At 35.3% G+C, this 16,950-nt stretch overlaps 2 protein-coding genes across 9 annotated transcripts in view; one reads left to right on the top strand and one right to left on the bottom strand.

Annotated features, from left to right (window-relative positions):
• Positions 1–16,950, bottom strand: part of LOC143249754 (chymotrypsin-like elastase family member 2A) — an 87,478-nt gene that overhangs the window by 51,454 nt on the left and 19,074 nt on the right. The window contains exon 1 of one of the 5 annotated variants that reach the window (XM_076500114.1): positions 14,886–14,919. The exons of the other annotated variants lie outside the window; for them this stretch is intronic. Coding sequence (XP_076356229.1) covers positions 14,886–14,904 — 19 coding nt within the window. The 5' untranslated portion in view covers positions 14,905–14,919. Of the gene's footprint in view, positions 1–14,885; positions 14,920–16,950 lie in introns of those variants that run through there. 5 annotated transcript variants of the gene reach the window in all.
• LOC143249751 (AP-4 complex subunit epsilon-1-like) overlaps positions 13,160–16,950 on the top strand; it is a 140,894-nt gene continuing 137,103 nt past the window's right edge. For 2 of the 4 annotated variants that reach the window (XR_013027926.1, XM_076500108.1), the window contains exon 1: positions 13,161–13,722. Coding sequence is in view for 2 of the 4 variants with exons in the window: in XM_076500108.1 (XP_076356223.1) it covers position 13,722 (1 nt within the window). In the remaining 2 variants the exon portion in view is untranslated. Of the gene's footprint in view, positions 13,723–16,950 lie in introns of all 4 variants that reach the window. The other 2 variants (XR_013027927.1, XM_076500100.1) reach the window with 2 other exon arrangements.

Below are 16,950 nucleotides of genomic sequence, written 5' to 3'. Positions count from 1 at the left end.
ACTCTGAACAGAATTCCGTGACCATCTTTTTTATCATCTAATTACAGATCACGATAAATATTTTAAAAATAAAATTTAATCTTCTTAGAATTGATGCCACAAGTTAAATCTCGTGTTAATAAACATGGCCTGGTTTTGTAGAAAACAAAAACTTGTGTGTTAACAACAACGACCTGTTAGGCCTAATTATTTTGTTTGTTGAATTTTGACAAGCTTATTTTGCGCCAGCTGTCTGTCCATAATATTGAAGTAATAGATTAAATGGAGGACAACTAGTAAACACCACTCATTGTAAACTCTGAGATACTCTTCTACCGACGAAAAGTGAGATTGATTGTAGGTTATAAAGACAATCATTCTCGACGACTGGATTCGAACAAGCAATCTGCAGATTGCAAATAGGGCGCTCTAGCCACCAGCTCATTACACACACTTATCTAGGTATATTTTTAACACAGTCAAACATGCTTAGCCCCAATAATTCAAATCTTCATTAAAATCAAAATACGCCATCTGGATCGAGATGTCAACATCGGCAATCAAACTTACAACTTCAAAGTTTTCAGTAAAACGTACACTTTCAGTTTTAAAGCTGTAAACTTTCCTAATACTAATGTTTACATAAATACGTCACAATGTTTACTACTCAATACTTTATAGACACAAGCGAATTTGTTGAATGTTACAAGGTTTCGGCGGCAGAACTTGTAAACTCATCGTTTTACAAGCGAGGGTTTTCCTGATATACTTTCAACAACAAATTCAACAAGTTCACCAATTACGGGTTTAAAAGACTAAACATCACGATCTTTTCAAAACTTTTTCATCACTTAGCCGCACTTAATTTAGCAGTGTAAGAAAAGTCAGAAAGCAGCTAGTCATCATCACCCACCGTCAGCTCTGGAGCTACTCTTTTACCAACGAACAGTGAGATTGACCGTCACATTATAACGCCCCCACGGTTGAAAGGGCGAGCATGTTGTGTGCGACAGGGATTCGAACCCGCGACTTTCGGATTATGTGTCGAACGCCTTAACCACTTGGCCATCCCAGGGCATGGCATATTGAGCGACGTTATGTTTTACTATAGGTAAAATAAGCTACATAACAGTATCCTATACCTACTTGTATAGTACAACAGTGTCATTAGTTACGTTAGATTAGGGCTTTTGTTTTGTGATTAATTGTCATATTTACCATTGTTGTTACTTCCTTCTCTTAAGTATTATTATCATTGAGTTTTCTCGAATCTTGTTGGCTACTACTTTAACTATTTATTACTTCCTGTCGCCCGCCCTTAGTGCTTTATAAATTGACAGTGATTATTACAGATCATATTAGTTACGTCAGATACATCTCAAAGTATGTTTATTGTGCCATTTTTCTTCTTATTACATTTAACTTTGTTACATTTTAATTAGAGTAGCATATTCTTATGTTATAGCACAGGATTTAGTTCGATTATTATCCATTACTTTGTAAAGTCATAAAAGTTTTTTTTTTAAACGTACTCTCTGTCCCAGCTTGTATAATACGATATTCTGCAGCTGAACGGTAAAACATGTAGTAACTTATCTAGCATGTCAAGCTGCTCTAAAGTTGTATCGTTGTTTATTTTTGAATTTCGCAAAACGCTACACGAATGTTATTGTTTTTTTTTTTTTTAAATTTCGTCCAAAGCTACTCGAGGGCTATCTGTGCTAGCCGTCCCTAATTTAGTAGGGTAAGACTAGAGGGAAGGCAGCTAGTCATCACCACCCACCGCCAACTCTTGGGCTACTCTTTTACCAACGAATAATGGGATTGATCGTGACATTATAACGCCCCCACGGCTGAAAGGGCAAGCATGTTTGGCACGACGGGATGCGAACCCGCGACCCTAAGATTGCGAATCGCATGCCTTAACACGCTTGGCCATGCCAGGCCGCGAAGATTATCAATAGTAACCTAAATCAATGTAGGTATATATACTATGTTATGACGTTTCATCGAATTCATTATTCGATATTGCACAGCGGATAATGATTATGATTGTATGTATACATAGGTTAAATATATTTCTTCTTTTTCCTCAAAGATAAAATGGAAAAATATGATGAGCGACGTAAAAGCGTAATGCATTCTTTGAAGAGCGAAACTATAGTCAACAGCACAGTAACTATTTGTGATTAAGGATTTGGAAATTTAGTCAGCATATGCAATTCATACCAACTGTCAACAACAGGTAAGTCATACAAACTTGTAAAACGGTTCAATACCTTTTTTTTTTTATTTCGCTTAAAGCTACACAAGGGCTATCTGCGATAACTGTCCATAATTTTGTAGTGTAATGCCAGAGGGAAGACAACTAGTTATCTTACCGACCACCTCTAAGGCTTTTTTTTTTTTTACCAACAAGTAGTGAAACTGACTGTCACATTATAAGGTCCCACAGCGGAGAAGACAATCATGTTTTGTGGGATGGAGATTCGAACCTTCGACCTGAGATTGCAAGTCAACTTTCTAACCATCTGGCCAATGCCGAACATTTTTGGAACCGTTTAAAAGAGAAAGAAAAGATTGCGTAGATTATGTTGGAGAATAAGTTCTTCAAAAAGCATTAAATTTGCTAAAGAAAATGAAGCATTGCTGTTGTATAAGATACACAAAGGGTTATCTGTGCTGTACTCATCACAAGTATTGAAATCCGATTTATAGCAGTATATGTCAGCAAACATACCGCTGTGCCACAAGGGAGCGAGATGAAGCAAATAACTGGTGTTTATTTATTCAGTAATTAGACTTATTATTTTGCAAAAGTTACTTTAATTAAATGTACTGCTCAAAATGTTTAATATATCTATTTCTATTATTTTTAATTATTATATCTTTACTGTATGGCTTATTTATTAATATTAGCTTAGTGTATAAACTTAGAACTAACCTAACTATTTTAAAGTGCCTTAACTTCAGATAGTATTCGATTTATAGCTAGAAATGTTCTTAACAGCGAGTATGTGTGCGAGGCACATAAGGTTATCTGCTTGGTCCACAGAGGGGAATCAAAACCCTGATTTTAACGTTGTAAGTCCGTAGACTTACCGCTGTACCAGCGGGGGCTTCCGAATAGAGAGATTACCTAATTTATGAAACAATGCATTTTAATATTTATTAGAAATAAGGTGTATTATATTGTTGTACTAGCTACCAGAATAATTTGTATTAATATTTTTGATCTAAGCAGGTAGCTTCCTCTAAGCAAAGATTAAATTAATAGCATTTTCACAGCGGCATACGGCGATTCGAACGTTGTACCTTTCAATCAGGAGCAAGAGACACAAACCAATAGATTACCCCTCGCCTGTTATTAAACTTTAATAAATGTTTAGTCATAAAACCATCCTGTAATTCTCAGTGCAGGAAGGGATACTTACGCACCTTTTGGTCCAATGAAAGAAAAACTGCTAAAAAAGAAAATTGTTTATGTATCAACCTCACTAACAAATAATATCTATATAAGAAATGTATAAAATTACTTCAGTTTCTGGCATCGCTATATGTACATGACATTATTATTATTATTAACGTACACGCAAATATCCGCTGTAAAAACCCAATCTCTTGGACCGGAGAGTACATGCAATGCAATTGTCTAGAAGGCTATTTACAATAATAAAAAAATATATAATATATATTTTTTAGCAAAGGAAACTAACTACAATACATGTTAGCAAACATTTGTTTGTCAATGCAATGGTTACATCCAGCACGGTAAAGAGCTCAGCTTTTCTAAGTCGTCGTTGGGATTTTTTCTGTTGGATGCCACAGTTACTCGTCATTTTACTGGGTACAAGAAACGACTGCTGAAGAATGAGTTGTTTGACAGTTGTAATTTCTATAAGTAGTGTCAAAGGGAAGATATTTGATTAAATGTCTATGGGATGGTATTATAAAATAATGCGTGTGTATAATATCAATGTGAAAACAAAAGATATACCCAAGCCGAAAAACTACAAATATATACTGAAACACGTTTCTTTCTTTATATGTTTTTCTGCTCGTGCTCTTTAAGAATTTATTTTAATCAACTAACGACGGAAGTCGCGTTTCTTCATGAAATGTGCTTGCAAAAACTAACACTTACGTTATAAGTTTTGTCAGACTGACATCCAGCACACATGAAGAATGATAGATCGCTCTTGATACTAAGAAGAAATTTTACGAATTGCTGAAACAAATATCATGTAATGTTTTCCTGAAGTATTTTGATATTTATATACATACACATATTCCCTACAATTAACTGTTTATGAGCCACAGAGCATAAATATAATACTAATAGATGATGCCCAATGAAAGTATTTAGTGGTAAATTTCTTATAAACAGTGATGAATAAATAAATGTCCAGTCAACTCAATGCCTTGGATTATATCATATATGTAAAACGGTTGTCTACTGGGTTGTTTACAACTGTTTTTTGTCATTCCATGTATTATTTCAACAATGAAAATTATACTAAGTTTGATGTTTGTTTTAAATCAGAGACTCACTGCAATGCATGTTTGACAAAAACGTTTGTTTTCGATGCAGTGGGTGCACCCAGCATAAAAGAGAGCTCAGCTTCACTAAAGAGATGTAGGGATTTTTTTCCCTTTAGATGACAATGTTTCTTACCATTTTATAGAGTCCAAGGAAAGACCGTCAACCAAAGTGAGCGATTTTTGACACTTGTTATTTCTTTAAGAAGTATCAAAAGGGAAGATATTTAATTAAATTTAATTTATTTAACATGGTAAAGTGAAATTATGCATGTACATAATACCGAATGAATGGTGTAGATATTAATTATTTTGTGAGTGAATATTTATAACTGTTTGGTTTTGTTCATAACAAGAGCGTTAGAAGCAAACATTTTAAATTAAATGTTTTGACAAGTTTAGTTACGTAATTTGGTAAGAGTCGTATAATTCTTGATGTCGTGATTATAGAACGTCGCGCAAAATTTATTGATGAACATATATATAGAAAGCAGACGAGTTAGTAATAAACCTATAAATAGTATGAGTGGGAAATAGCAGACAGATAAAGACAGAGCAGACGATAAACAAAGTAATGTAAGAGACGTTCAGACTGAGAAAGTTTGTTCGTTTTTTTTTAAATTTCGCACAAAGCTACATGGGAGCTATATGTACTAGCCGTCCTTAATTTAGCAGTGTAAGAAGGCAACTAGTTGTTACTATCTCTAGTCCACTCTTGGGCTACTCTTTTACCAATGAACACTGGGATTTACCGTCACATTATAACGCTACAACGGCTGAAATGGTATGTTTGGTGTGGCGGGGAATCGAACCCACGTGAAGAAAGGAGGAAGACCTAACGATTAATATGTATTTGAGCGAGTCCAACGGCGCTAAAGGTAGACGATTATTTGACGTAGGCCTATAAGCAAAAATCAGATGTTTATTGAAAGTAGGCCTAAACACAGAAAAGGAACAGACAATTTTAAAAGTAGATGATACAAACGTGATAACTCGAAGAAACGAATGTATAAGCTGTGATGGTTTGGCGGTAATAATAAAGAAAAAATGTTGGCTTGTCAAGTGAAATTCTAAAGCAATTGATCAGGAATAAGTGGGCTTTTGGCAATAAGAAGTGAACTATATAGGGTTTATGATATATCTATGATAATCTATACTGCAGGGGTCCTCAGAGTGGTCGATATCGACCCCCAAGGATCGATGAGACATTTCCGAGGGTCGATTGATGATCGATTAGAAATTGTTAATACAGAAGCATTATTGCACGACTTATTAAATATTGATGGTCAAATGGACATAATATATTGTGCAGAAAGCAAGAGTCGTATAATCAAAGAAATAAAATTACCAGCTGTAAATTAACTGTACAAAAATGCGTGAATCATTTACGAGTCTGGACAAGAAGAGTCGTTTACTCTCTGCCCACCCAACTGACGGTTGTAACTGAGCCAATCAGGAAGCATTGTGAGCGTGATGTATTCTTCAATGTGTTTCAGGTTCATTCTGACTCACATTTCTGATGATTACCAATAAGTTTTTCTTGATTATTTTAATTATTTATTGGTATTTGCTGCATCCGGAAGTAGAGGTGCGATTTTGTTTAGTTTTAAAAAGAACATTAGGTATCGTAATTAATAAAACAGTGCTTGAAAGACTAAAAAATCAAAGTACTGTACCTAAAATAAGTAAAATGAAAATTTTGCGTTTCAGATCTACGAAAAGTGTGTAACGTTGTGCCACCTAAATCGATAGCAATAAAAATAAAATTACTTTATATATTTCTATGCACTTTTGCTTAAATTTAAAACATTAAAACATTGATCTGTGCTTCTTGTAACCCGTTGATAAAGTTAATTTATTTAACTTTAACCACGAACCCATTAGCCGTAATGGTAGCCACAGATCCTAAAAAGAAGTGCCGAGAATATACACTAGATTACTTGAAATTTAGATTCGTACTTTCGCTTGCAAATGAAACGAAGCCTATATACCTCCTATGCGAAAAGGTTTTTAGTAATGATGCTATGAAACCTGCAAAGATGTAAGACCACCTTCACAAAATTCATTCCGATAAGAAAGATAAAGATCTTGATTTTTTAAAACGTTGAAAGAAAAATATAAAAATCGACCAAATATAATGGTATTTATGAAAGCACTTGTTCAGGTTGATAATAAAGGAGGGCATCATATAATATTTCTCTCGATATTGCAAATAAAGGAAAACCGTATACTATTACAGAGGAGATCATAATACCATCAATTAAAGAAGTTATTGAAAATGTTATGAGAAACAAACTCTGGTCCTATTATAAAATGCTTACCTTTCAGTGCAAATACAGTTCAAAGACATGTTGATGAGGTGGCTAAAGATGCGAAAAAAAAAACTCTGGGATCCGAGCTTATGCATTGTAAGTTTTACATCCAACTTGATGAACCAACTTTTGGTAATTCAAACATTATCAAGGCTTAGTTGAGGTATTTTAGTCAAATTCAAAAACAAATTGTTGACGAGTTTTTGTTCGCAAGGTATCTTAAAGGTGATGCAAAAGGGATGACGATTTTTCAGTGTTTGGAGGAATATTTAAATAAGCACAATATTTCACTCAGCAATACAATTGCGGTTGCTACAGATGGCGCACCTTCAATGGATGGCTGTTTTTAAGGAAAAGTTTCACTATGTGCATACTATTCACTGTGTACTACATAGACGCCACCTTGTGGCAAAAAATCTCGGTGACAAATTGCATGATACTCTAAAGGTGTGCATCGGATCGATAAATAAAATTAAAGCACATCCACTTAATTTGCGATTATTTGCTAAGCTATGTAAAAAAATGATGAACTGGTGAACTAATTACTGTTGAATACTGGAGTGAGGAAGCTGTCAAGAGATGTTTGCTTGCAAAGGCTTATCGAGTTGTATGACTCAACTGTGGAGTTTCTTACAGATGTGGATTTCTTTCCATGTGATGAGTTGAAAAGAATAAGAATCATCTTTTGTATTTGACAGACCTATATTAAAATTTAATGATGTACAGACCCGTCTGTAAGGTAAAGATGTAACAGTTATTCAAACCCGAACAATCCTCTTAGGCTTTGAAGTCAAAATAAGTCTTTTTAAATATTCATTGCTACGAAGATGTTTTCAGTACTTTTCAAACTTACGGCAACTGGAAGATGAAGACCAGATTATTTCTGATGATGACTTGGATATGTACATAAAGCACCTTGAAAAATTGAGTGAAGACTTTAAAGTGCGCTTTGAGGACTTAAAGAAAATGCACGTATCTGACTAGATTGTTACGTCATTTGATCCGGAAACAGAAAAGGTAATTATTTAATCTAATTTACAAGATGAACTTATTGAACTTTTCGTGAATCTCGAAGCTAAATCATTGTTCAATATTACGACCCTCAGCGACTTCTGGAGTAATGTAAATATTGTCAATAAGTATCCAAAACCTTTCGCAGTGGTGAACCCTTTTTAACTTGTATTCCCAAGTTCCTATATGATTGAAGCTGGTTTTAGCCATGTATATTCAATCCTAACAAAGCAGAGGAAGTAACCGAATATAAAAGAGCGTGGTATGTTAAGACTAAAACTCACCAATTTACAACCAAATATTAGTGCTTTTCTCAAATATCGTCAACTACATCCCTCCCATTACAAATGTCAGACGATCAATAAAAAGGTAAAGTTGGTTTATCATAATATATTTTTATTATTTATATGTTTTTATTAAGCTATTCTTCCTTTAACTATGACTTAGATTTTTATTACTTTAAAGAATGGAGCGGCTGTTAAATGGCCAAGGATTCCATGAAGGGGTTGACAGTAAAAAAAGTTTAGGGACCCCTGATCTATAGGTTAAAGAACTTGTTGTACACACTTTTAACTATTTCTAAAAATACACACAAATAAATAGTCCAGTATTTATCAGTTACTGCTAATAGATAATTTAAATCAGCACTATTAAACAAAAAAAGAATTTATAATCATTTAATGTATTAATATTCCTGGTTATTCATCTACAGTTATAACGAACTAAAGCTTAATGTGCTGATACAAAAGGGTTTAGTCTATTAGGGTTATAGATAACTAACCAGGAACGTCCAAAACTCCAAAATTAAACAAGTGATAAAAGTAAACGAACTTACTGACAAACTGTCGAAGATTTGCTTAAGGATAATACGGTAAAGCTAAAACAGGCCCACCTTTTGAAATTGATCTTTCGAGAGCCGGCATAATGAATAAAAACATTTTTTTTTTTTGTAAATAGGCGAGTTATTCAAGGTCATCTTTTGTAAATTAACGACCTCTAAATAAGGAGTTTTCTATCATTTAAAACAAAATTTATATTTATTATAAAAAATAGTAAAAAAACTTGCACGCATTGAAATACCCACAGTTGATTAAAAGTTATATAACTATTATAAATGCAGAAGTACAATATGTTTCTGCAATGGATCTTCGTTAAGTTATATTTTGTAATACCCATTTCGGCATCCAGATTAGTAAATACTCTAACAAGGTCTCTGGCCTGGCATGGCCTAGCGCGTTAAGGCGTGCGCTTCGTAATCTGAGGGTCGCGGGTTCGCGCCCGAGTCGCGCCAAACATGCTCGCCCTCCCAGCCGTGGGGGCGTTATAATGTGACGGTCAATCCCACTATTCGTTGGTAAAAGAGTACCCCAAGAGTTGGCGGTGGGTGGTGATCAGCTGCCTTCCCTCTAGTCTTACACTGCAAAATTAGGGACGGCTCGGTGCAGTGGGCTAACAACCTACTCACTTAAATACTTGTTGAAGAATCCGCAAGCTATTGCAGTCCTATGTTCCTAGATGGAATCTAATGGTGATAACTAACTAACTAACTTTAGATAAGTTCGTTTTCATATTTTCAAGCAAAATATTTCAAATTTTGTTAAGTGCAATGGAAATGGATTTGATGACATTATTTAAGAAAATGGTAATAAATCCAAATTTTACAAAATTCTCAAACGGTTAGGGATAACATATCATAATGGTAAACACACGATTTCTTTTTTTTTTTTCTACTTTTAAAACTTAAATAACTTTAAAGGTAACTAGCTATTTTCCCACATCTGCGGCCCGATATGGCCAGGTGGTTAAGGTACTCCACTCATAATCTGAGGGTGGCGGGTTCGAATCCCCGTTACACCAAACATGCTTGCCCTTTCAGCTGTGGGGCGTTATATTGTGCCGGTGGGTGGTGATGACTAGCTGCCTTCCCTCTAGTCTTACACTGCTAAATTAGGGACGGTTAGCGCAGAGAGCCCTCGTGTAGCTTTGCCCGAAATTCCAAACAAACCAAAAACGCGTTAAATTTTTTTTGGTAGTATCCACTCCACCAATGAAGCATCAATGTATTTCATACATTTTATTCAACGGCGACTTTAAATCAGCTGTGATTATCACGTGGAATGCTGATTAACTTTTTTTTTTTTTAAATAACGTGACTCAACATCTGTATTATTTCTTTTAGGAGATAATTTTATTTAGTGCCGTCTTTCAATGGAATAGCGGGTAATTTTACAGACTTACAATAGTAAATTCTGCGGCTCGATCCACTGCGGTGGATCCATCAGATAGCCCAATGTGGTTTGATTTAAGAACAAAAGGTATCAATTCAGGTATCAAATCCGCGACCCTCAGATTACGAGTTGAGTGCCTTAACCACCTGGCCATGCCGGGCCACTGTTTTGGAAGAAAATGTAGGAGCCTCCTATGACGTAAAATATTCATACACTCAGACAGGATTATCAATCGTATAATGTTTGTTTTGTTGTTGTTGATGTTTTTTTTTAGTGACTTCATTAAAAGAAAAAATGTTTGTTATTCATGTCTTTATAAACAATGTTAAAATGTAACTTTTAGATGGTGACTGTTTCTAAATTTACAAATTCAAAAATCAGTGAAAAGAAAAGAAGAAAGTAATCCAGTTCTGTTCTGTTTCTGTTTTTGAATTTCGCGTAAAGCTACTCGAGGGCTATCTGCACTAGCCGTCCCTAATTTAGCAGTGTAAGACTAGAGGGAAGGCAGCTAGTCATCACCACCCACCGCCAACTCTTGGGCTACTCTTTCACCAACAAATAATGGGATTGACCGTCACATTATAACGCCTCCACGGCTGAAAAGGCGAGAATGTTTGGTACGACGGGGATGCAAACGAAAATAATCTAAGTGCTCCAGTCTGTAATTAAGAAGAATCTGTATCTAGAAACAAGGAAATCCAGATATGTGTTCAGCAAGATAAAACTTCTAGTCTTATCTTCTGTTTAACCTCATTCGGTGCCTATGGATTTCTATGTAACTGAAATGAAGAGAAAAACAAACAAACTTCAAAACACCGAAGCCTTGAACGTGACAATCTCAAGACGGAGACTTTCGCGATATAAATCACACTGTATGGCTATTGTTAAGCTAAAAGGTTATCGAATAAAGTGTGAAAGGGTGTGACAACTGAGGCATATTGGGGGTTCAGAATCGATTAAATAAATATATTGAACGACTTCGCAAAAAGCTTCCAAGAACTTCTAAAATTGATCGACTATTAAAATGAAAGAAATTATCACAAAAATTTGGGGTAGAAATAGCTCAAATAAATGAAAAGTATTTGAAAGCAAATACTTTTCAGAGGTAAAATAGAGGGAAATTCTGAGCACATTAATACAGGAAGTTTGAAGGAAACGAATCAAATAACAAACGTACAGAAAAAGAATGCAAGTATTCACATAACACTAAATGCTTAATTACTGGCTAGTTAGAGAAGTACATTTTTGTCACATTTTCAAGTCAGCCAGAAGCTATAATGAGATACATTCTAGGCCCAGCATGGCCAGGTGGGTTAAGGCGCTCTACTCTTAACTCTTTCGTGAGGGGCGGGTATAAGAAAGCATGTTACGACACTTTTGTGAAATACATTTGATATTTAATTTAGCTATTTAATTATCAAGGTATACGAATAAACCTGGCTTCAAAACATAGATAAATAAATCAAGTTTCAATATAAATTTTAAGTTCTTAATCTTGTAAGGAAATATTTATGAACAACCTCCATTGTTACTGCGTTGAGAATTGTGACATTTGATCTCTAGGCATCTCCTCTTCACGAATTCATTTACTACTCCACCGAGAAGTACTAAGTTTAATGTAAATTACTCTCTAATGTCGTCATCGACCAGGCGAAACAAGAATTTTTTTATCTTCTTCGATCTTACTCGTGTAACTCTGAAGAGCAATCGAACAGAAAAACACACCTCTCCTGCTACGCCCACCTGCTACATGCTTTCTTTTAAAATACAACTAACATTACCGGGGCGCAATAACTTTTGCGTTAGGAAACGCTGTCCTAGATTATCTTCGTAAGCGATATTTTGTTATTATTATTCAGTTTATCTACTAGTTCATAATATCTTGTACGAATCTCTAATCCCTTATTTTGGGAAGCTACACTCTAGAAACCTGGTCGAACAACAATGAGCTCTCTTGAATATTTGATGTAGTATTTTAAACCTCTGCTGTGTTTGTCGGTGTTCTAACCGGTCTGATGAGCCATGGTATTAAGCGAAAGACCTCTTCGGCACTAGATATGTAAATGTAGGGTCTTAACTTTTTCATTTAATTAAGTTTTCCACTACCTACATTTTGTTTTCAGGAATGTTGAATACATTCAGAATACCAGCATATGGGGGTGAGGAACCAACTGATTGGACCTGAGCAGAGATATACTGCATTATTTTACAACAGCAAAAATCGGAATCCCCCCACTTACACAGACATGTGTTGTTGTTTTGAATTAAGCACAAAGCTCCACAATGGGCTATCTGTGCTTTGCCCTCCACGGGTATCGAAACCCGGTTTTTAGCGTTTTAAGTCCGCACACATACCGCTGAGCCTCTGGGGAGCCACAAACGTGTGTGGATTGTAACAACGTATCGTTATAGCGTTATGCACACACAAATTTTTTTTCGTGTGTTTTCTAACAAGTGGTATGCAATTGTTAATTAAAAACTATCTAAATACTAGTCACAAGAGGGTAAAACCGGACAATTTCTAATTGCCACTTAGATGCAAGATCGTAATAAGAAAAAAGTGCACATTATTAAGGTTGTACTTTCATTTTCATTGTCCCAGTGGTTCACGACTTGTACAAATTAAGTTAACAAAGGAATTGCTAATTAAAAACTTTTCAGTGACACAACTCACACAACGATGAACAATACAATTAGGGTTTAGTAAGTTATTAGGGAGCAGAATGTTTAAAAGTGCTTGTTGAATGGAAAATATGAACGTATTTAGTAACAAATGAATAATCTGAAAGGAATTGCACTGGTGTAATAGAACGGAAAAGGACCAGACACCCTACTACATTATTATAACTAAAATAATGTATACACGATTTCATCAGTTCAGGAGAGGATTTGATGCCAGAGGTTTACAGCCAAAAAGCTCAGAACTGAAACATGTTGGAAATAAATGAGAAAGCACCATAATGTTATTAAGCATTTATTGAATTGTGAAGATTTTGTGTGGAGATTTTCGTATGAAATGCCACCTGAACATTATCAGAAAAAAGTTGCTTGTATCTGCAATGGTGAAACCACGACCACGAATAAGACGACAAATAATGAATAACAAATTTCTGCACTGACTATAAACAACTAAACGTAACATCTAAACTCCAGTGGAATTATTTGTATAACTGTTAACACCTGTAAAAAGGGTAAAATAAAAAGTTAAAGGCTAACAGATAAAGATAAAAAATTAATTTATAAAAAAACAGTAAGTTAATTACCACTTTGACGTATATAAATATGTATGAATTTATCTTCTGAGAAAAGCGTTAAAAATCTAACTTAACAACAGTGTTGCTTGTCGAATTTCACGTAAAACTACACGAGAGCTGAGACATTTTTAGTAATGAAAAACTTGAGGGAGGGCGGATCGTCATCATCACCCACTGCCAACCCTTGGACTAACTACTCTTTACCAACAAACAGTGAAACTGACCCGTCGTATTATAACGCTACCACAGCTGAATGGGCGAACATGTCGGTGGGATGGAGACTCGAACTTGCGATCCGCAGATTGCGAGTCAAACTTCATAACAACCTAGCCTAGCCCGGAGACAGTAGAGATTTACGTCGAAACTAGCCTCCTCACAGAAAACAGACTCGATTAAAAAGTAAGGGTTTTGATTACACATTGTCTTATTACTATATATAAGAACTACTTCTGAGTGAAACCTGTTTTCATGTATTTCTCGGTAGTCAGCGACATGTTTTTTAGGTCTATGACAAAGCCGATTGCTGTTTTAAACATTTAATTTCTTTGTTTATCTTGCCTTTAATTACTCCGAGAGAGATTATAACTAAAATCCGTGGTTTGATACCAAACACGCAAAGGATTCGGGAGAAATAATGTTTAAAACATTATACTAAGTAGTGAACAAATAATGTGACGACATGAGAAAATGAGGAGTTAAAGTGCTAATATTCTAGTCAATAACTAAAATAATCTGTCCTGGCAAAACTTAATGGTTTCGCATTTAGTGAAAAGGAACTGCGCTAGAGTGCGTTTGAAAAAAAATGTATGAAAATAATTGAAGAAATTAGAGTTAAATTAAATTTTAAGAGGGTATTTTTTTTTTCACCCTTGAGGGGGATGATGTGAGTTAGGAAGGAATCTCGTAAAGTTTGGCATTCTGATAGTTTTTTTTACAAACAGTGACGAAGACTGGTGTGAAATTATGTTGTGAATAGTTAAAGGTTTCGAATAAATTTTCAAAATTAAATTGGTTCTGTCAGTGATCCGGATAATACGGCAGCAGAAGTGAATAGTTCACAGTGAATTTTAGGATAACTTTTCAAATTAATGTAGAGTATAAAAAATCGTTATTAGAATTTATTAAAAGGAAAAAACAAGAACAAACAAACGGCAGAACAACAGTTTGTAACGGCGAGATAGAAATTCAAGAAAACTGTCCATTTTCTGAAAAGATGTTTAAATATATAATTGATTGTTTGAGACTGTCAACTCAACGACTATTAGAACCAGAGACTGTAATGTTCTAACCTCTAGATAGCGATTTGAAAATATGTACAAAATTAAGCCTGTTCTGTGGATTTAAATACGTCTGTTTATCCAATGAGAACTGAGTATTATTAAAACACTCTAGAAAATCGAGAATTGTAGAAGGCAACATACATATACACGAACACATACACGTCTGCCATAAAAATAATTGTGAACGATTAATATGAGGCGTGATCTAGTTCTTACTTGTCGAGCTGCGTTTCATGAGTTTGGGGCTAAAGGTGAAGCTATTAACATACTCTGTATTCTCACCTGTGAAAGTCCATCCCATATTTCGTTTTATAAGTTCGGACAAATATTTTTGGCGGTGAATGCTACCTGTCTCCTCGTCAAAAGTTTAGAATTAGGGACGGCTACACTCGAATCCTAGAAGAAGCTTATTTAGCTGTTTAGACCACGTGCACTTAAGTAGTTGTGAAGCTAGAAAAATAATTTCAAGAAGAAGAGAAAGCAGTAGGGTGTGAGATATTTGAATGATCGTCCTAGGTGGTTGAAGGAATAAAGAGATTACGTGAATATAAAACAAGTGTAACACGAATTAAAAGCGAGAACGCATTTATTAAAGGAGTTTGGCAGTTTTATCTCAAGAAATTGTGCGAGAGAAGAAACACTAAAATACAAATGAATCAAAATATACAAGATAGGTCACGAGAAACAGGGAAGCAAAAAATGTGTGTTAGCAGGACCAACCGGTTTCAGTAAGTAGGCGAGACAAGCAATTACTAACGGCGACAATATCGTGAAACTTTTCATATGATTTTTACTTTCAACAAAATCTCGCTTTCGATTTACATGATTTACTTTCTTTTACTGGCTGTAGAAGCTAAATTTATAACCAAAAAACACTGTGAGGATATGATAACAAGTGGTAAGAATGAGACTGGTTTAGAATACAGATACAACGAAAGATATCGTGGTAGTTGAGTAAAGCGGAAAGAGCAGAATCCGTTACATAATAATAACTACGACACATGTGTATGAGAATGACTCTTAAAAAACGGAAACCACGTGGTGTGTAGATAGGATAGAAAAGCCGGATGACGTCCGACTTAGGGTATTTCTTAGACTTTAATAAACTCTAACGTTTCTTTTATGAACCCTGCAATTCATGGTTTGCGTCCCGTTTCTTGAAAAAACAACAAAAAACGCTCTCAACGCTCGAATCGCTGGTGCATTGTAAAAGAGTCAGATAATCTATTTCGCCAGACAAGAGTGACATTCCAATCTATCAGTTCAAAATTAGGGGAGGCCCGGCATGACCAGGTGGGTAGGGCTCTCATCTCGTAACCTAAGGGTCACAGATTCGAGCCCCCATCATATCAAACATGCTTACCCTCTTAGCCGTGGGGGCGTTATAAAGTTACGGTCAATCCCACTCTTCTTTGGTTAAAGAGTAGCCCAAAAGCTGGCGATGGGTGGTGAGGACTAGCTGTCTTCCTAACGTCCCTAGATTAGGGACGGCTAGCGCAGATATCTCTCGAGTAGCTTTGCGCGAAATTCAAAAAAACAAAAGCAACTAAATCAAAATTAGGAACGACTAAATTTGTATAAAAGTTATAAACAATAAATAAACATTTATTTCTGTCTCGTCTTTGTTGGTTTATTTTTAGCGAGTTTCTTTTCTTTGCTACAAGGAGCAATTTCGAAAGACAGGTCTCTCGAGTCTGTTTTGATGACTTAAACAGATGAAGAGTATTTTGATTGCAGCTTCCGGATTAACTGTTCAAGATGAGTTTCCTTGTTCTGTCCTGCAAATGTTGAAGCGAATAAAACACTTATTTACAGGTTTTTTTAACTCAATTACGGCAGATTCAAGAATAAAACTTCAGGGTTAATTAAGTAAATGTATAAAGTATTGTGTTTCTAACTTTATACAATAAAAAATAATGATAAATTTACAACTAAAAATAGTCTTTCTGTCATTTAAGTCCCGAATGCAAGACTAGAAGGTACTAGGTACGTATGAACCTGGCCTGGCATGGGCAGGTGAGTAAGGTGCTCAACTTGCAATTGGAGGGTCTCTTGGTGGGTAGCTGAAACCGAAACTTCCTATGGGTGGAGGGGATGGCGTGGAAAAAGAAAACATTTAACTGTGTGTTTTCTTTCTGCCATAATGTGCATTTCGGAACATGACTAAGCTTTCAAGCGAAAAATGTGGATAAAAATAAATACAATTTTGCTTTCAACTTTGAATCAATGAAAGAATAGTTTCACTACGCGGGAAAGCGAAACATGAAAATTACATCCAGGTGTCGAATGTTGGAATCTTAGTATGACCACAAACATGTATCAACACCCAACAACTAGAGAACTTCTA

This window comes from Tachypleus tridentatus, chromosome 4 (genome assembly GCF_004210375.1).
Source record: "Tachypleus tridentatus isolate NWPU-2018 chromosome 4, ASM421037v1, whole genome shotgun sequence".
NCBI classification, from domain to species: Eukaryota; Metazoa; Arthropoda; class Merostomata; order Xiphosura; family Limulidae; genus Tachypleus; species Tachypleus tridentatus.
The sequence above is the reverse complement of the archived record's forward strand: the minus strand, read 5'-3'. Positions and strand labels throughout refer to the sequence as shown.